The sequence below is a fragment of the Tinamus guttatus genome, unplaced genomic scaffold, assembly GCF_059628265.1.
Source record: "Tinamus guttatus ecotype Peru unplaced genomic scaffold, ASM5962826v1 Tinamus_guttatus_pri_ptg000138l, whole genome shotgun sequence".
NCBI lineage: Eukaryota > Metazoa > Chordata > Aves > Tinamiformes > Tinamidae > Tinamus > Tinamus guttatus.
The window spans coordinates 3291357-3311575 of record NW_028288672.1 but is presented as its reverse complement, the minus strand read 5'-3'; the positions used below and the strand labels follow the sequence as shown (position 1 = coordinate 3311575).

At 41.3% G+C, this 20219-nt stretch overlaps 1 protein-coding gene across 1 annotated transcript in view; it reads left to right on the top strand.

The window, feature by feature from the left end:
* The window catches only part of PLXNB2 (plexin B2), a 111098-nt gene extending 97125 nt beyond the window's left edge, over nucleotides 1–13973 (top strand). The window contains exons 30-36 of the mRNA XM_010227980.2: nucleotides 4383–4537; nucleotides 5487–5647; nucleotides 6318–6465; nucleotides 6964–7028; nucleotides 7765–7840; nucleotides 9811–9885; nucleotides 13671–13973. Coding sequence (XP_010226282.2) covers nucleotides 4383–4537; nucleotides 5487–5647; nucleotides 6318–6465; nucleotides 6964–7028; nucleotides 7765–7840; nucleotides 9811–9885; nucleotides 13671–13775 — 785 coding nt within the window. The 3' untranslated portion in view covers nucleotides 13776–13973. The remainder of the gene's footprint in view (nucleotides 1–4382; nucleotides 4538–5486; nucleotides 5648–6317; nucleotides 6466–6963; nucleotides 7029–7764; nucleotides 7841–9810; nucleotides 9886–13670) is intronic.
* The last annotated feature ends 6246 nt before the right edge of the window (nucleotides 13974–20219 follow it).

Sequence of the window (20219 nt, the reverse complement as noted above, 5' to 3'; positions counted from 1 at the left end):
AGCTTGTGAACAGTCTTTTAAAGCTGTTAATTCCACATGTCAGTATTCTGTCTAGGCCAACTTCTAAATCTCAAAGCGTTTGAGATACAACATCCATTCCAGGCTACAGTGCAGTCATATTTTCATAGAAATCTTTACTTGTAAATTTATATTCTTTGTCATATGCTTTTCCTTCAGATTTTAGATGTTCAGCCTCTCTTTTCTATCCTTTATTATTTTACATGAAATAGAACTTGGATTTACGCGATGATAATTAAGATCATCCTTCCTTCCTTGAAGTCATTTGATACACTTCTCTGTCTTGCGTTGATTGCAAAAGCCATTGCTCCACCTAATAGTTTAATTTGTTTAAACAGATTCACTGATCTTACATTGAATAAGGTTTTGAGTGCTGGACAGTCAAACAGATTGGAAATAATAAAACAAAAATGTGCGTTTTTCAAGGATATGGCTCTCAGCTAATAGCTCTGATATGTATTGCTTTTTAACAAAAATGTGCAGACTTCTACTTCAGTAATGTTGGGAGTTGGCCAGGAAATCAGTCCAGGCAGCATTACTTGCAGTTCACTTCTTACCCTCTGCTCCTGGGTGGTTTTTGTTGAGATTTTTTTTCCATGATCTTTGGAGGTTTTCCTAGTGGTCACAGCTGCAGCTCTGCAGCTCTCCTCTCACCTCTTTGCCGGAACCATCTACCATAGTAAGGAAGGTGGTGGCTCCTCCTCTGTCAGGGCAGTTGCCAACCCAGCAATTTAACTTAAGAAGCCACTCTGTTTAATACAGAGGGCAGTGAAGGGCAGCAGGGCAAAGCTGATTTCTAGTCCCTGCTGGATTTATTTGCACTGATTGCTGAGGTGACTGTGATCATCTCCCTCCCAAGAGCTGCAGCAGGTTGACACATGGAGCCTGTTGTTGTTCTTCACTTGTTTTCTATTAACACAGGTAGATATTAAGTGTCCATTTCTGGCTTCCCAATTGTCCAGTCTTCCCTGCTTTGCTCCCTGTAGACAACTAGACCATGTGAAGTTTGGGTTTTTTTTTTTTAATCCTCTATGATTCTATCTTTGATGTCAGTTCGTTGTGAAGAACCTACTTAATCTACCTGGTCTGCACTCCAGGATGAACTCTCTAGTCATACATATGACATACTAAATTGTAAAGGAAAAATAGACCTCAAGGCTCACAAGTGCTCCTGACTACCCTGATACATGAGATAAAAAAAAATAAAACCATAGAAGTAGTTCAGATCCCAAAGCATAAGGAGAAGATGACTTCCACCTCATTTTTTCTCCTTACCCTCTCTTGAACTGTGACAATGTACAAATTTGGGAAGACAGTATTTCATGCCATGCTAGCACATTTTCATTAGTGCCTAGGGGTCCTCAGAGCTATCTGGTGCCAGCTTGTTCTTTTGGAAAGCTATAAAATGTTACAAAGCTGGGGCAAAGCAGCAGCCCACAGTGACAGTGATTTGTGAGATGCTACGCTGTGCAAAAAGGAGAGGGAAAGATCAGAGACTTTGCCTCCCACACATACGCATTTAGATGACAGTCAGGGATTCACAGGGTTGGAATAAATAGAATATCCTATCCCTGCTTTTTGAATAAGACTTGCAACAAAGTGGTTTTCCTTTTATCCAGAGTCTCTCGTTAACTTGCACCTTTTGCATTGAGAATTGTCAGCTGAAGCCATTGACTGTCGGCCAAAGTACTAGGCTTTGCACAGAACGAAAATGTAGAATCATGTTCAGAGATGTTGCTCTAAAACCTGGCATTGCTTCCATTCTGGTTTTGTATCACTGCTTCTAACAGGAAGACACTATAGGCTGGAGGTTGCGACAAATTAAATGCAGAATCTTTTGCCTCTGGAGATAAAAAATGAAATTACTGATTAGTATCAAAATGGAGAGTCGTTTCAACCATTTTATACTAGTATTTCTATACAGAACTGTAAGCGAAAACAACTCTCTGCTGATAACTTTTTTCGTTATTATTGTTGTTGTTGTAAATAACTATCGTTGTTGTTACGGTTTAGAGTAGCCAGAAGGCTGCAGATCAGAAATCCTGATCCGCAGTTCTGTGCAGGACAGCCCCACCTTCACTTACACAGACAAGTGTATTCAGCAGGGAGCAGGAACTGGGAAGGAAACTTAATTTTCTGTAGGGCAGAAACCACCTCTCACCATCTCACTTTCTTCCACCATGTTTATATTTGGATTCTGCCATGCTAAATAGTCAGCACAGCTGTGGTTAACACAGCTCCAGTGTTATTTTAGATCAACCACAAAATTCTCAAAGGGCCAAGAAGCGGAGGGCTGGGAGGAAAGTTGTTTGACCCAGGGAGTGCAGCCTTCTCCTTGCTTACAGCTTGATGTATAATGTGACTGCCAAAATATTGGGATTCGCTTTTTCTCTTCTTCACTTCATCAGTTTCCACTGGGGAAAATGTTATCTCACAGCAATATTATCTCCTCTTAGCAACCATAGTGATAATGTGCTGTGTTGCCCCGTATTCTGATTTTCTCTTCCTCTTTCTTGAAGCTATTTCGAGCAGTGAAATAGGATCTTTGTATTACAAAAGTTCATCTGTTTGAGCTTTTTTCTTTTAAGCCCTATTTTTCTGTGAAATAAATACTATTGCACTAGTAGCCAATTCTGTTCCTGCTAATTGAACGTGGGCCAAATTAAGATGTGTGTGAGGACAAACAATCTGCATGGAATCCACTTGGCTCCTTCTCTTTACTGAAAAGTTAAATTTGGTCTTACCTCCGGGAGGGCACAGAGAGGATAAATTCCTTTGAATTGGAGGAGGAAGCAGAAGAGTACCAAACAGCTTGCACAAGGCTGAAAAATAGTTTCCACTGTAATTGAATTCCCTTGTAATCGTCTATTTGTTTACAAAAGTAAATGACAGGCATTGCAGAAGAAATTCAAAAATTCAGGCCCGCCAGTAGTTTTTTTCCATGCCGGAGAATGATTGTTATGAATGGTATTGATTGGGAAATCATAGCTGCTTCAGAATAAAATGATAACTTTTATTTCTACCTTGCTTCAGTGGCATTGAGCTTCCAAGTCAAACTAAGGACTGTTAAATGACAACATGATTAAGTGTGGCAAATCTGGGGGGAGTCAGAAAGTGGTAAAGGCACCAGAAGGCTGCACAGCTAATGCTTTTCCTGAGAATGTATGAAATGGATTCAAGCAGACGTGTCGGCTTCTCCAGATTACATAAAAATGTTGTTTTCTCCTACAATGAAATATTGAGCACATATGCTATCTGGTAAATTTAGTGTACCTTTTGAGGAATGTAGTTTCAGATCTCTTGGTTTTGCTTGTTCTTTCTTTAAATCCTTAAGGTGGTATTAATATACCTACTTGGCATAATCCCTAAAATCAGTGGTGCTATTCCAGGGGAAGTTGTTGAATCATTTGAAGGTGAAGCATTAAAAATTAACATTTTTTAATTTGAAAGTTTTTTTTCCCAGAAAAAAATCACAATTCAGCTTCATTACAAAAAATTACCTTGCAGTAATTTTACATTACAGTTAGGTTCTATGTTTTAATATAACTACATGTGTATAATGTAATCACAGCTGTAGTGGAAAACACCAGTTTGGAATTGCAAGAATCTTTGAAATTTTGGGGCTGTAATAGTTCATTAACTGAGTTTGTGACCCAGTCTTTTTTTCAAGGTTAATAGTAAGTTATAACAATCATATATTTTTGAATTTTTTGAAACAACAGATACTCGAAGATCTTTTCTGAGCATTCACCTATTATCAAACTAAGTGTAGAGTCCTGTGCTGATAAAGGCAGGTTTGAACTGAGATGCGATACTTGGAACTTAGCATTTAGGGTAAAAAATGTAAGTTTGGGTGATGATCCTGAGAAAAAAAGATTGACACTGTAAATTCTTAGATCATTTCTGCCAAATTCACCCGAGCCTGTGTGACCATGTCTTACATTGCACCTGCAGTGAGCTACAAACACTCGGTCCATGTTGGCTATGGGGTGACAACTAGCCAAGTTTCTCTAACTTCATCTGATCTCTGGGAACTTACAGGACATCACAGAGCATTTCAGCGTGGGCACCTCCAAAATACGCGCCAGGGCTTGTGTAACTTAACAGGAGTTTCCTTGTCCATCTTCCCTCTGGCTTTGCTGCTGGCTGGAGAAAGCTGTGTGTCGCTTCAGCCGCCTCTTCAGCTGACACCCCATAGACAATTTAGTACTCGAGCTGTGTAAGTTAGATGAGATTGGAGTCACCTAGCTCCTTTTGGCTGAGGGAAGAGAAGATGGATATTGCGTGTACTCGTGCACATTATTATTTTTGCATTGCTGTTTTGGCGGGAAGTTTTTGGTAACTACTGCAACGGCTGTTCCTAGGACACGCGCTTCTGGAAGACGAGAACAAGGTCTGGCACCTGGTGCGGCCCGTGGATGAGCTCGATGAAGGCAAATCGAAGCGGGGCAGCGTGAAGGAGAAGGAGAGAACCAAAGCCATTACCGAGATCTACCTGACAAGACTTCTGTCTGTGAAGGTAGGGCTTAGGTGTCTGCTGCTTCACCACCCTCGCACGACCCAAGAACCTTCCTGGGGAGGACAAATCCTTTATATGCTGCTGCAGAGCTTTATGTTTCCCTGATTTTCTTTGTGGATGATGCTGCAGTGTAATCTAGAAAAAAATAGTAAAAATACTTTCACGTGTTAACAGTCCTTTTAGAATATTTTTAGGCTTTTACAGCAAAATGTATTACAGCCAAAATAATTTTGCTAACTAGTCTTGCTTGCAGAAAGAATGATTTGACATTTTTCAGAATAAAGTGTTTACTGACCCAAAAGGCAGGACCCAGTCACTCTTACTGGAGAAGATGAGGGTGGTTCAGCTCCAGCTGAGGCCATTTGACCAAGTGTGAAAGTGGTTGTGAAAGAAAGGTTGTGTATGGAGGCCATTAGGTGTCTGATGAGACACAATCTCTTGCCTCTAAAGAAAAAAATGAAATGTTCAGTGTTACTTATCCCTCTCACTTCGTTTCAAAAAATTGCTGTAATAGGACATGATGCCCTGGCGTCAGAGAAACTGGAAGTGGAAGCCTCAAGATAAGCTGAACATTGCCCACAGTTATTTCATGTGCACAACGGCCTTCAACTGTGTACCTATTGTCACTTGCAGCCAGTTTTTGCTTCTTCTATCTGTCAAACACAAAGCACACCTTTGTGTGTTAACCATATAACAGTCGGTGAAGTCACAACCTTTCACATTCGAGCATAAAACTGTTCTCTGGAAGGTCTTCACTGTTTGGCTCTTGGCAAGGTCTCTGCATTGAGAAGTTACTTGTTTTTGTCACCGTGTGCCCTTAGTTTGCAGAACAAAGGCCTCCAGTGACTGCACCTGGATAGAGGCTGATGGGGATGTAAATGGGGAAAAAAAAATCTAAGATGGCACTGAAATCAGCAAATGTAATAAATTGTTTTTAATTCACTTTCAGGGGACACTTCAGCAGTTTGTAGATAACTTTTTTCATAGCGTGCTCAACTCGAATCATGTAGTGCCTCCAGCTGTGAAGTACTTCTTTGACTTTCTTGATGAGCAAGCAGAAAAACATGACATCAAGGATGAAGATACCATCCACATCTGGAAAACAAATAGGTGCAGTATGAACAGAAAAATATTTGTTTTGCAGAAAAAAATAATGTTTAATCCCTGCTCCAGGGGAACATTCTAGCCACAGGGACACATAAATGCCATTTATAATTCTCAGTATAATTTTGATCAATATAATATGTTTCTGCTGATCAAAAGGGTTCCTGATAAGTCTAGAAGCTGCAAAAATGAAACCAGCTTCCAATGAGTATTTCTTGGCAGATTTCTCTTGTTATTTTTTATTACTCTCTGTCTTTTCTTGGTGTCCCTGCAACTGAGGATTCCCTTCTGTGCTACCCTTTCATAATAAGATCCTCCAGAAGAGCAAGATGCAAATGGGATTAGATTTATCTGTCAAAGCACAAAATCTAATAAAATGTTAGTCAGAGTGTTTCTCTAACCACACATCTTTTTTTTTCTGTTTGGAGCACTCAAAGTTCTTCTCAGATGAATTTTTCTCATTTTCATGCAACAGTGAGAGACGTAAAGGCATTGTTTCCAGTCATGTAAACTAGACATCAGACTGCGTATGTAATTGTTGAAATATAAAATTAAAATTCACCACAGTGAGATCAAAATGCAAAACCCATATTTAATTTCGTTTGATTTTTTTGTTGGTGTTGTCGAACATTTGTAGTGTAAAATGGATTATTTATCTTTTTTCCTTGCTTTGCAGCTTGCCTCTTAGATTCTGGGTAAACATACTGAAAAATCCCCATTTCATCTTTGATGTTCATGTTCACGAAGTAGTGGATGCCTCCTTGTCAGTCATCGCACAGACTTTCATGGATGCTTGCACAAGAACAGAGCACAAATTAAGCAGAGTAAGTGATTTGCATTCTACATCCTGACTGCGTTCATGCCTGACAAGACAAAGGGCATCACTGTAGACAATACCCATTCTCGGAGGAGATAAAGCAGTGATAGTTTCTTTTTAATTTTATAATGAAGTTAGCATTTCACTACTTAACAGGTTGGTGAACATGTCATTGTTACTGTGTTGCCTGCCAACTGGTATTCATAAAAAGGAAAAAATAGCAACTGCCGTTATAAAAAGCAGATTTCAGAAGTGATTTTTTCATGTCCACCATAATTTCGAATCATCTTGCATTGATATCTTTGTAAAATGCAATAATAATGTCCTATGCCAACCTCTTCCCTCTAAGACAAATAATCCTACCCACATACCAAGGAACATAATGTTAATACCGAAAAGCTCAAGTGCATATGTTATAAAGGGGTGATCTTACATGCTTGACTTTCTGTTACCTTCTAGAAATGCTCACAAATCAAGTATGTTTCTCTCTTCATATTTTTTTCAGGATTCTCCAAGTAATAAATTACTTTACGCAAAAGAAATCTCTAACTATAAGAAAATGGTGGAAGAGTAAGTGTAAAAACACTTTCTTTATATTTATTCACAGTTGTCAAGATTTTAAGTCTTTGTGAATGTGTTTAGTAACTGAAGAAGTGAATGCTGAGGGAGTCTAAGTCAACTTTCAAGTGTTAAAGATTTCACACTTGGATGTTAAAAAGTTTCCTTGTTCATATGAGAGGCTGGGAGGAGACAGAGAAGAGCAGGGTGCTGCTGGCAGCGCTGAAGTGAAACGCGTGTTCATGTGTGTGCAGATAGACACATCTCAGTGCTGTTTGCACCATTTCTTTTCCTTACTTACATAATCTGTTATTCAGCGCTGCATTTCCACAACTGAGTAGGCACTAACTCCCCAAAACATCTGCACAAACACAGCCCTTCCAAAGCCTCTTTGGCCATTTGCTAGTTGAGGACTGCATGGTATCGCGGCAGGTGTGCTGCAGAAGAAGCACCTTGCTGGTCAATGACCTCAAAAGCTTGAAGACCTCAAATAAGGATCAACCAGAATTAGAAATACATCCCTTTCAGTGGCATGGCACTGTATATAAAGGGCAATTTGCTTCTGCTGCTGGTGTATAAATACAAATGACTGATGGGAGGTGGGGTTACTAAATGGATCGGTTGCAGTAGAACAAGCTCCATGCTTGTTAAGAAGCATGTTTTAAATAACTGCAAACACAAAATATAGAACTACCAGAAAACCACAGTGTGTTTCACCTAATTGCACGTTTGTTTGTGTTTACTGCAGTTATTACAAAGGTATTCGTCAGATGGTGCCAGTGAGCGACCAGGATATGAACACCCACTTAGCAGAGATTTCTAGGGTAAGCATATATTAACTTTTCTTCTCCTGAAATTGGAGCCTAGCTCTCATTTTCACTGTCTTCTCTATGAGTGAGTTTATTGTATGTGCTAATAAAATGAATAATTTCATATATCTCTGAAATACTCTTGCTTAGTGTAGCGATTTTTAGCCCTTTGAAATGCTGATTATTGAATGGAACCAAGAGCAGTTACTGCCACAAATCTATTTGAATGATCTTGAAGCTAGAAAAAAGTGGCAGTTTTCATGTCTATCGTAGAAAGATTGTAACACTGTTGAATGGTGTTTTCTCTTGGCAGTTTATAGAGGATTTTTATCATTGATCATATTGATAATAAGTAAAAACTGAGTTCACAGAGTGGTATTACAGCAAAAATCAGATTGCAGAGATGAAGGGGGAGGCATACGTGTTAAGTGCACTGCAGAGCAAGGGCAGTACGACTCTTTGCACTGCACACGTGCACTGCAGGTCGGTGGTGGAACCGTGCACCGTGCATGAGTAGCTCACCTCCCTAAAATGCTCCCTAAAGCAGTGGTTTTTCTTCTCTCTTCTTACACCAGGCTACTGTGGATTGTCCATCCTAGTGGCTATAGGGAGAGGGAGCAGCATTGGCTTCCCCCAGGGACTCTGGTTTGAGGCAGGAGGAGCAGAAGTGCCACAAAACCTGCCTCAGCCCTGCAGGAGCCCATGCACTTGAGCTTAGGGAGCCAGGAGAAGCCCTCTCCAGCCTTAACAGATTAGGTTTAGCCTCAGCAAAGAGCTACTGTATATCCTGGATGCTTTTCTTGTGCAGTTTAGCTTGAGACTTCTACAGTTATGAAGATGTTTGGGGAATTTCTGTAGCTTATTTATTTCAATGCCCGTAGGACCTAACATTTTGTGGATCAACTTCCTCATGAGAACATTTCTATTTTCAGTCATTCACTACACAACTCATCTGCGGTGACATTTCATTTTCCAGTTCATGTTATTTATCTCAAAAAAAGAGATGTATATAAAATTAAGATGTTTAGTGATTAGAAATGAATTTAAAACTGTGTTTTAAAATCAGCAGAATTTACTGGTCCTTTCTATTTACATTACAAATTGTGATAAAATAAATATGTAAGGATTAATAGAAAATTCCAGATTTTGCCAGGTCTAGAAGTGACTCTCACAGAACAAAGAAACGTGGATATTTCTCTGCTGCTTTATGCCTTGGGAAATCATTTATGCCAAAAGCAATATTTTTTAATTTTTAATTTTCTCTACTAATTTAAAAGACTTAAAGGCATGGATGGAACCTTGAATCCTGTACATTTGAATGAAAACAGATATTTAGACAGGTAGAGCACATTCACTAAGATGTCAAATGTCATGGAGGGAAGGAGGAAGAGGTAGTGCTGGAGTTATTTCCTGCTTCATTTAAAGCCTCTTTTCTCTCTCCCTTTTCCATTTTTGTGATCCAGATGGATTTTTCCGAATGTACATGTGCTTGCAGACTTGATGAATTACACCTTTGCTATAGTGAGATGTGAATAGTTTCAAGCATTTAAAATGAGCTGGAAAAAAAGGGGATTTCAAACAGACATGACAGTGACAGGACCGACATTTAATAGCTCAACAATTTGCAGATTGTGCTAACTAAATGCTTAAGTTGTATGTAGCCATATTTGTAACAGATGTTAGAGCTGCGAGCTGTGGTTTGACATTCTGAGTTCAAAATATTTGCCTGTTTGCCACCCCCAGTGTCAGAGCTGTGGATAGCCTGGAAAAAACAGCAGTGGGAAAATTGTGATTTAAAAATCACCAAAGTTTTCTCGCCCTTTTTTCTGCCCAAACTGTCAACATAGCAATAAGGTACAGGATGCAGGATCTTGACTATGAAAATAGGGTTGTCTGTTATATCCAGCAGTCATGCATGTGCATAACTTTTAGCTGTTTACAATCATATTTTGACATGTTTGCCCCTCACTTGTGTTGTTTAACAGGCACATACTGATTCTCTAAACACGCTTGTGGCTCTACACCAACTCTACCAGTATACTAACAAATACTATGATGAGGTAAGTTGCGGGGTTTGGAGTTTGTTTTTTTAATAATATCAATGATAATGTGCTACAGAGGTTAACATGAGTCTAAACAAAAAACTTCGTAATTCCCTGGATAATCAGGTAAAAGCAATGCCAAAGAGACACGTCTAGCTTTGCACTTACACCTGTCACTTCGATTTATGCTGCTGGAGGGGGTATACTTGTAAGTGAACAGTTTCATTATAGGTTATCTGGTTTTGATGGTCATAACTTAACCATATCGGAAGGAGAATCAGATTTAAAAATCATTTCTGCGTGGTTCTCCTGCCACACTAATTCCTAAGAATCAGGATTTAAAAATACCACTGAGCAAAAAGCAATCCTCAGAGGTTAGGGTTTGAGCTAGTTGTTTTTTTATTAGGGACAATCGATGAAAATCATTTCACTTGTAGGAATGGAGCGATGCATTTTTCATTAGCTCACCTACAATTAAAACTTCCATACCCAATCCCCATTGTGCCATGAAAATTAAGTGCCTGCCCAAGGTAAACCAAGGTAGAAAAACTGCTAAATATGGTCTGATTCACAAGTAAGCTCCCAATCCAAAATGTTGCCTGGATTCCGCAGGATGTGTGGAAAGGGGAACAAAGGATATCCCAGTGTAGCTGGGCTGTGGCTATGGCTCTCCAAACGTAATCCGAAAACAAAAAGAGAGAAGGGAACTTGCGTTCAAAGGTTTCCATGGAAATGAATGTGTCCAGAAAACTCTTAGAATTAAATCAAAGGAGGCAAGAACAGATGCTGAATCAGAATAGGAGCGCAGCGCATGCGAGCTCTCTACAGCTTGTCCTGCACCTCACCACAGTTCTTGTTTTCACTTACACTTACCCTGATGGCAGCAAGTCTTCTGCTTCCCTGCAGCTGCTTTCTGCAGCAGCAGCCAGCTCCGCGTGGCTCCTGAGCAGATGGAAGCAAGGAAAACCAAATCAGCTAGAGCATCCCGCAACAGACGCCACTGGGGAAGCGGGCAGAGACACGCAGGCCAGCATGTGGCCCTGCCTTCCTCACCCTTCTTCCCCAGCATGAAGTAACCTTATTTACAATTTACAATGCTTTCCATATATTTACACATATATAGAGAGTTTTTTTATATATCATATATGGAATATATGATATATAAACATAAATATATAAATATATATATATACACACACATATATATATCCATGGCCTGACCTGCTACAGAAAGAGTCAAGGAAGCCAGATGACAAATGGATCCCCGGGCCCCGGTTCTTCCCCACGCGCGCATTCCTGCTTCCCATCACGGTTTCTGGACGCTCATTTTCGCTGGCAGGCGGAGGCGCCGGCTGCGCCTCGTTTGTTTTCAGCAGCCTGCTGGAGTTTATCAGCACAAGGGCAGCCAATCTCAGAGCCTATCTGCAGCTCTTCCTGCTGCATACAGCGCTGTGCAACAACAAGGTGCGTGTGATCACACGGCTGCTAACGTGGAGTTATGGAGATAATCTGTCAAGGACCATTCTGTAAAATTAATTGAGCTTATTTGTTTTCCATAAAAATGTTTTAATTTGCATAAATTGGAACATTTTGCAGCTGCCCTTGTCTTTAATAGTGGAAGTATGGTTCCCAGCATGCGCTGTTCCCTGTGCTTCTCTGCGGGGCTTGACAGTGACTAAGTGGGTACAGTCTAATTGTCCAAATTTATAGGAAGGGTATATTCACCAGCAGAGATAATCATGAATTATTTAGTCAAGATTCAAGGAGTTACAGCTAGACGTAATTGGTTGAATTAGGAAACAATATCAAATTAAATCGGCCGAATTTAAATACTGTAATAAGTATTTATTAACTCTGTTGCTGTGCTCTAAAAATAAAACTGTTGAAATAATGATTTCTAAACAAATTTGCTGTGGTGTTTGAAAATCAAGTCCTGTGCCAGTCCTTGGAAGTTAAATTAGGAACTAGATTGATACTGACTTCATTAATTCCCGTTGTCAATAAAGTGCAGGAATTGGTTAGAGTAAGGTGGTGACAGGGAAACCATTTTTCCTGTTCTTGCTCTTCAGAGTTTGTGTAGTATTGAAACATAGCTAAAGGTTTCTGCTTTATTAGTGCCTGACTTTTTTTAATAAAGTCAAGTTTTAGAAAAGGAACGAATTTGCCATTTGATACATTGTCCTAATGGAGAAATTTAATAGTTTGTGGAGAAGTTTCCCTAAAGGATAGTGGAAATGAAGACCCTCTGAACGCTTTGAAATCTGATATTGAAAAGCCCTAGAAAGCTCTATTTGAGGAAAATCCCTCTCATAATAGTTGACCTTTTCTAGCTCTTGCTTTAAAATCCCTGGTGTCTGAGGGTCTAGCCTGTCTGCACTGGGCCTGTGGAGGAGAGAGGCCACGTGCAGTCGCTGGGGGCCCCTCAGCGGCCTGGGGGCCACCTGGGCTCTGTGACACCGGGCCGGGCTCTCAGCCCTGCTCCCAAAGAGCCAGGGGAAGGAGCCCGCAGCTCCCGGTGCAGCGGCCAGGCCGCTGCCTCCTCGTGCTCCTCATGGGCAGAGGAAGCCGTGCAGTGCTCATAGCTCTGCCCGGTGCAGCGGCCAGGCCGCTGCCTCCTCGTGCTCCTCATGGGCGGAGGAGACCGCGCAGTGCTCACAGCTCTGCCCGGTGCAGCGGCCAGGCCGCTGCCTCCTCGTGCTCCTCATGGACGGTGGAGGCCGCGCAGTGCTCACAGCTCTGCCCGGTGCAGTGGCCAGGCCGCTGCCTCCTTGTGCTCCTCATGGGCAGAGGAAGCCGCGCAGTGCTCACAGCTCTGCCCGGTGCAGCAGCCAGGCCGATGCCTCCTTGTGCTCCTCATGGAGGGAGGAGGCCGCGCAGTGCTCACAGCTCTGCCCGCGCACGGGCACCCAGGAGCTCCTCCCAGCCCAACTCCTGGGGATGGGGTTAGCCAGCACAGGTGGGTGACCATTAAGCCTTGTGGGGTGAGGCTTAAGTAAAATCAGGTTCAAAGCTAAAAAATAAATGTTTCTAAGCTTTGTTCACACTTTTAAGAAGTGTGGAACTTCTAGAGAGGGTCTAGCGTAGAGCGACAAAGATGGTTAAGAGACTGGAGCATCTATTTTATGAGGAAAGACTAAGCAAGCTGGACCTGTTTAGCCTAGAGAAGAGAAGATTGAGAGAGGATCTGATCAATATGTATAAGTACCTGAGAGGAGAATGTAGCAGGGATAGGGCCAAACTCTTCTCAGTGGTGGCCAGTGACAGTGTAAGGGGTGCAAGTTGAAACACAGGCAGTTCCATCTCTATGTGAGGAAGAACTTTCCTGTGAGAGTGACAGAGCCCTGGAACAGGCTGCCCAGAGAGGTTGTGGAGTCTCCTTCTCTGGAGATCTTCCAAACCTGCCTGGATGCCACCCTGTGCCACGTGCTCTAGGTGACCCTGCTGGAGCAGGGTGTTGGGCTAGATGATCTCTAGAGGTCCCTTCCAACTCAACCATTCTGTAATTGTGGGATTCTGTGATTTTCCACTGCCTGGTCCATCTTGGTATGCAGTATTTCAAAAGATAAAGTACTACCTATTAATTTGCTTGGATCCCAAGTAATGGGACAAAGTAATGGAGACAATCATTTTTATCATCCTCATGTAAAAATGGAATGTGGGGCCTAGGAGATGGACTTTATCTTTGCTACAGAGTGAATGCGAAAGAGTCTGTAAAGCCAAATTACTGTCAAACACTTGGTCCAGGAAGTGTCTATGTATTTTGAGCTAAATGATTCCAAACATTCTGTGTTTATTTCTTCCAGATTATAAATGCACTTGAAGAGGATCCAGCTGCACAAAAAATGCAGCTTGCCTTCCGTTTACAGCAAATAGCAGCTGCATTAGAGAATAAAGTGACTGACCTTTGACTCAAAAGCCGCAATAAAGAAATCTGATCTGAAGATGTTCAAATTCATTCTTCCTGTTAAGGAAATAATGTTCTATTTTTTAATGTATAATTACAACTTTAAATGAAAGATTTCATGTTTTTTTGATAGCAGAGGTGTAATGTAAAAAAATTTTTACTGTAAATTATGCTTCTAATTAAAAGCTGTGTTGTGTGTAAATGAATCTTCTGTGGGAAAGAGAGTCCTTTGGTTGGGGGCAGGGTGGGGGGTGGAGGAAGGAAAGTTTATGGTTCATTTAATTTAGTAAAATCTGAAAAATCCGCATTTACAATTCATTATGCAAATAAATTCAATGCTATAGCATCCTTTATATTTTAAGCAATATTTATACTAGGAATACAATGGCATATTCAAAGAAACATGCAATATCCCCTATTATTTTGATAACTGGAAATTAATTTCCATAGCTCTAAAAGTACTTTCTCTGTGCTCATAACGAACATAGTAAACAATGTATCTCATTCTCCCGTAAGATCTGGAAAAGGGATTTGCTACCACACGCAGTTCTTAATTAATTTAATTATTTATGTTCATGGTAATGCACAGTATTGCACCCACCATTGTTGGTTGCAATGGAAGTAAAATCCATCCCTGTAGGAGGGTTCTACTGATGAAGCCTCATTTGGTTCAGAAATCACTGCAAAGGAGAATTAGTTCTTAAAACTTTACAACTTTTTGTTATTATTGTGAGTTTTATGATATATGCTAATGTGCCTTACTTGTACTAATTCTGTGAATCTGATGAATGGTTTTGTAAAAAGAAGCAGATCAGAAAAAGAAATATTTATGTGCTCTTGAATGATTTTTGTGTGAAAAACATGACCAGCAGAATGCTTGTAATTAGCTGCTTGCCGAGAGTGTGCTGTTTAACATGATTTGATTATGTATAATATCTTATATTGAATTGGTTCTGATGATTTTTTATTTGAATCTTGGAACTGTCCTAGGTTACCACCATTTGTTTTTATTGTAATTGTGCTGTAAAATACTAGTATGATATTGGAAAAATCATATACCCACATTCTGAAGACCACTCGATCAGTTTTGAGCCTTGGAATGCTGCATTTGACTGAATACACACCATAACGCATAGCAACAAAAATCAAAATAACTTGTCAAAAGTGTGTGTTTACAGTATAGGTAAGCTCTGTACAAGTCAAAAAGTTAGGTACGTTGTTCTTAACTTGCTGTGTTGCACATCAGAAAACTTTCTTCCTTTCTGTCTTGCAAGTTCTTGGCAGTAACGTAGCATTTTAACGAAGCGCTGCCATCTGTCCTGGTTCCCATTCCTTGTCCCGCCAAGCTCCCGGCTCTGCCGAGTCTCAGCAAGCTGCACAGCTCCCACTGCCCGCTCTCCCTGCCCAGTAGATTGTCATACAATGAATTTACTGTTTGTTGGTCTTTTTTCCTTTTTGAAATTTCCCTAGGACTTGCCAGTGGGCCTTTCATTCAGTTTCCAGAAGTCAAAAGCCTCACCAGAACTGGTTTCTTACCAGTGGCCTGGGGTGGGGAGTTAGTTTTATACTCAAGCTCTTGTATTTGTGGATAATCATTCCTGAACCCGCCTGCCTATAAGTTATTTTACACTTCTTAGCACTGAAGTGCGTAAGACTTCAACATAGAGGTGCTTTGCCAGCTACACCTTCGTCAACAGAGGCATCCTAATTTCATGGCTAATATGTTTCCTTGTCACTATTTGTAAATCCTGTTAATTGTAAATCAAATACAATGTTGTTTTTTTCCACAAAGTGTCACAGGATCTTTACTGAAATTGGGGATGGTTCCGGGGGTGGAAAGGGGTTTCTGAAGCTTCCCCCCACGGGGTGATCAAGCAGTGCCTGCCGGTCTGCGGTTGGTGATGGAGATCAGGAGGGTTGTCAGAGGGAACGTGGTTCCCTCACGCTCGCAGACGCGGTGCTGGGCCGTGGCAGTGCGCGCCGGGGCCCTCCTGCACCGCTGCCTTTCTTGCCTGGCGACAAACCTGTCTGACCGTGTTTTTGGCTTGTGTGCTGCAGCCACTGGTGTCCATTTGTGGCACTTCCCCCTACTGCTATCCTGTGGGAAATGTGCAACTCTCCGCAGGGCCGAGCGGCCTGCCGGAAGCATGGGAACGTAGCTGTGGCCAGCTGCAGCTGCAGAGGAGACCCCAGGCTACTCCTGTGCTGCCCTCAGTCTCATCTGTGCTGTTTGGCCCAGACCTAGTTTTTGGCTTCCTTTTTCCCTCTGAGGTATCTGACTCCTAAATGCTCCTCCCTCGGGTTCTGCTGGTCCTGCCATCTGGTTCATTGACAAGATAGAAGAGGAAACCCCTGTGGGGTCTCCCTCCTCCCCATGCCCCCTGCAGCGCTTCTCTGAGCAGAAGCACCTTCCCTCCTGTAGCAGGAGCCCTTTCCATGGCAGCCGCCCTCCCTGTGTGGCTGTCAGCAGGGCTGAGATACGTGCAGACCCTCAGCCACCACCCGTGAGGTCTGAAGCTCTTCCTCTACCTCCTCTCAACTTGTTTCCTCACAATCACGCAAGCAAGTAGACATCTCAGCCACTGGACCAAGGTCTTTGCCCTGCTTGCCAAACACTGAGTGAAGTAACTGGCCCAGCTGGGCAGGAATTGAGGTTTTCCTCTCCGGGCAAAAATTTACTTTGTTGCCTGGTGCCAGGTTTCTCTCTGATACCTTTGCAGCTGTGTATGCCATGGTTATGGTGGAAGTGGTTATGAGTGGAGGAACCCTTGGCTAGCTTGTACGTGCAGGCAGAGCCCTTCCTCAGGTGGTTTCTGTGACCAGGTCTTACAGCCATCCGTGAGCTTCCCCTTCGCAGGCTGCTCTATTGGATGCAGCCTTCCTCTCCCGCCCACTCGGACGGAGCTGGATTTGCATGTGCTGCCTCTATCTACCTCCTCTGGCCGCCTCTTGAAGACCAGCAGAGCATCCCTCTGAACAAAAATACACAAGGAATGCATGAACTCACACCGGAATTGATAAACTCAGAAATGCCCAAAACATTGTACACTGGAGTTTTTTTCAGCCAATTGTACAGTCATTTACTCTTCCAGGGTCTCCAAACCCTGTTATTAAGGAAGCCATTTTCAGCCATATTGTATCCTGGTAGTATGTACTTGCCATAACCTAAAATCTCTGGAGGTGATCCAAAACCTTTTCTTTCATGTGCTTCTTGTGTCTGCAACATATACTTGAAATTGTCATAGTAAAATTTCCCATTTGTACCTAAAAAATGGTATAAAGTTTATCTCAGGACTTCCTTTCTGAAGAATTTTATCTTGAGGAAAGAGCTATTTCTCTCAAGACTTCTCCCAAGTCTGTTGTCTTCTTTTAGGAAAAAAGCTTACTTTTTTTTTTTTTTTTTTTTCCTCTTCCTTGGTCTAGGGACAACTTGTCAGAATGAGACAGTTGATGTCAAAAGTTTAAAGCTCAAAGAAGGATGTCCGGCTGTCATTTCTCTACTAATGACTGCCTAGAATACTGTGTTATCCTGTTTTCTGGTTAGGTGTGACAAAACTTGGTAATATCTGAATCACTAGAACCATTGCACTGGAGATCTCAGTATTGTGGTCCTTGTGACTTCCTTTCATTGCACATCCCCAGCCCAGTGCAGTCAAGTTCAGCTCCTGATGACTTGGGATTACAAATGATCTTAGTGATCTGCTCTAGCATGTGTGCTTGCAGCAGGAAAATTTCTGCAAGAAAAAAAAAAAAGTTAAAATGATAATTAAATCTGTTTTCTCAGGTTCCCTAGTTTGTATTCTGTATTTCTCCTTTTTTTTTTTTATTTTGAGTCATTCATTTCAAAAGGAGGAGTTTGAAATGCACTCTTGCATTTTGGGAGTTTGCCTTGCAGCCTTTCTTTCTCTTTTGCTAGCCTTTGTCTTGATGGAGGCTAAAGTGGTGGTTGAAGTCTTCATGTTTGACATCTCATGCAACTAGCAGGAAAAGAGAATCTCCAGAGCAAGATTTATCAGTAAGTTTTTCAGGTTTTTATTTTCCCCAAATTGTGGTATCTTGCTGCTCAGTGGCAAGGAACATTTCTGCATATCCCACAGACAAAATTGTCCTCCCCATGTGGGCTCCTAAGAACAAACCATGTTCTGTAAGAAGGATCAATGCCTTTGTACCACCTCAGGGCTGGCTTTAGTCTTGCATTGGCATGCTAGTTGCTGCTGCGTGCCATTCCCAAAGACAAAATCCTGCTATCCTTCATATCCAGGCAATCAAAAGCTATTTAATTCATCCATCATTCCTGTTTCTTTGCTGCTTTTTGAACGATGGTGATTTGAACCAGAAGAGTTTGAGTGGTTCCCTTCATTTACAGGCTTTCACCTATGTGTCTTCACAGATCGAGCACTTCAGAGAATAACTATTTCTTCATGAGACACAGGACAATAGTTCTTGTACAGCTGTATATGGCTTGTCTTTAAAGGAAGTAGAAATCCCACCATGAACCACACACTGTGTTTTTGAAATCCTTTATTCAGAGCTCTATTTCTGAACAATGCTTTTGGCTCATTTAATTCTTCTCAAAATTGAATGTTGAACAAAACTCTCTCTTTTTTTTTCTTTTAATCTACTGTAATAAGAAAGGAGTGAAATGAAAAATGTATTCCTTTGATACCCTTAATCTTTCCTCTCCTGTGGCTATGCTCCTATTCAGTTACAGATCATACTTACTTGTTACAGAACCTAGATGCCAATCCATGGGATATAAAACAAACCAAAATCCATGTTTCCTGCAGCTGCATCTGGGTCCATGGCAATGCTAACTTATTATGAAACTGCCTTGAGGATGTTAGCTGGAATTTCATTGTTGTGGGTCTGGATTGCTTCCTCGTCCTCCTTCATGTGTTTGTGGGCTTTTACCTTGTGTTTCAGGGGCACTTGCTGGAACGTAGCACACGTTCCCCCGGAGCCTGAGGAAGGAAACGATCCCTCTCTGCATTATTCATTGCAGATTCCTTATTCATTCCAGGGCTTGCTGTCCTGGAAGGGCCCACGTGGGCACTCTGGCCCTCCCAGGTTCAGTTCAACACAAAATGATGGAAGTGGGTTTTTTAAGCTAGAGCAGACAGTCTTCCTGAAATACAAAATACTTCCATCTGTCCAAATGCAGCTGTGTTAGTTTTGTTAATAAAAAAACACTGGGTACATACAACTCCCATAAGATCTGCCATACGAAGAGCCACTCTCAGATAACTTCTAAGCAAGGCTGGGCCAAATGCAAAAGCAGTCTGTGCTCAGGCTCTTCCGACATTCAGGGTGTTTAGCCTCATTGCTGCTTTCAGTGGACAGCCTGAAGCTTGTCTGGGGAGCCTGTTGTGCAGTTGTGTTGTAATTTATCCCAAAGTCCTCTGCTGAGGCCTTGGAGTTCAGCTAAGGGAGCAAAAAGACCACCCTCAGTTTCAGCAGAAATAGGCCTAGCATTCCTTATTATGCTCAGCCCTCACTATATTTCATTTTGCCACTTGTGTTGATCTTTTCTTTTTTCTCTTTTCTTTTCTTTTCTTTTCTTTTCTTTTCTTTTCTTTTCTTTTCTTTTCTTTTCTTTTTTTCTTTTTTTCTTTTCTTTTCCTTTCTTTTCCTTTCTTTTCTTTTTGGCAAGATCAAATATTGTTTTCCTTGGGCATTTAGAGAATTTACAATTCTATGGTTGTATTCTGGCACATCGACATTTGTGATGAGATCATGCATCTGTTTTTTTGCACTATCTTGGAACTAAAGGCTTAGTATTTCATAGGGTCATATCCTGATGCACTTACTCCTCTTAAGGTAATATTTGGTAGAGAGCTGTGTTGACTTATGTCTTTGCCTGCTGTATGTGAAGATTCATATGATGATTGCTTTTATCTGGCTATCGGTAGTAAAATGGTATCATTGCCCACGTGTTAATATAGCTTGTGATTTTATCTTTCTTTCTAATGGAAGAAAGATTAGAAATATTTTGTTTGCAGTCTATCTGGAAAAATGTTAATAGTTCAAATGCATATTTGTGAGATGAGAGGAAAAACAGGGAGTTGATATCCTTCTCCTGTGAGGTCTTCTTGGACTATTCCTATGGAAGGTTAAGCAAGACAGAAATGCCAAAGACCACTTCAACGATACTCTTAACGTACAAACTTCAGGCTCTATGTGGTTAATTATTCATGTGAATTAGCAGTGCAAGATTTTTAATACAGAGTTACAATTTAATTTCAATCCATGCTGTCCATCATTGCTTCTCTTTATCAGGTCTTTGAGATGACAGAACACACAATGTATCTGAGATTTGATTCTGGCTTTAAATATTTAGAATCTGAATCATATCCATTTGTACTTCATTTCAAGGTTGAAGTAATGTGGCAGGACACACATTCTGCAGTAGCTAAAACTCAAGAATCAAAGGAGTGTTGAATTATTCATT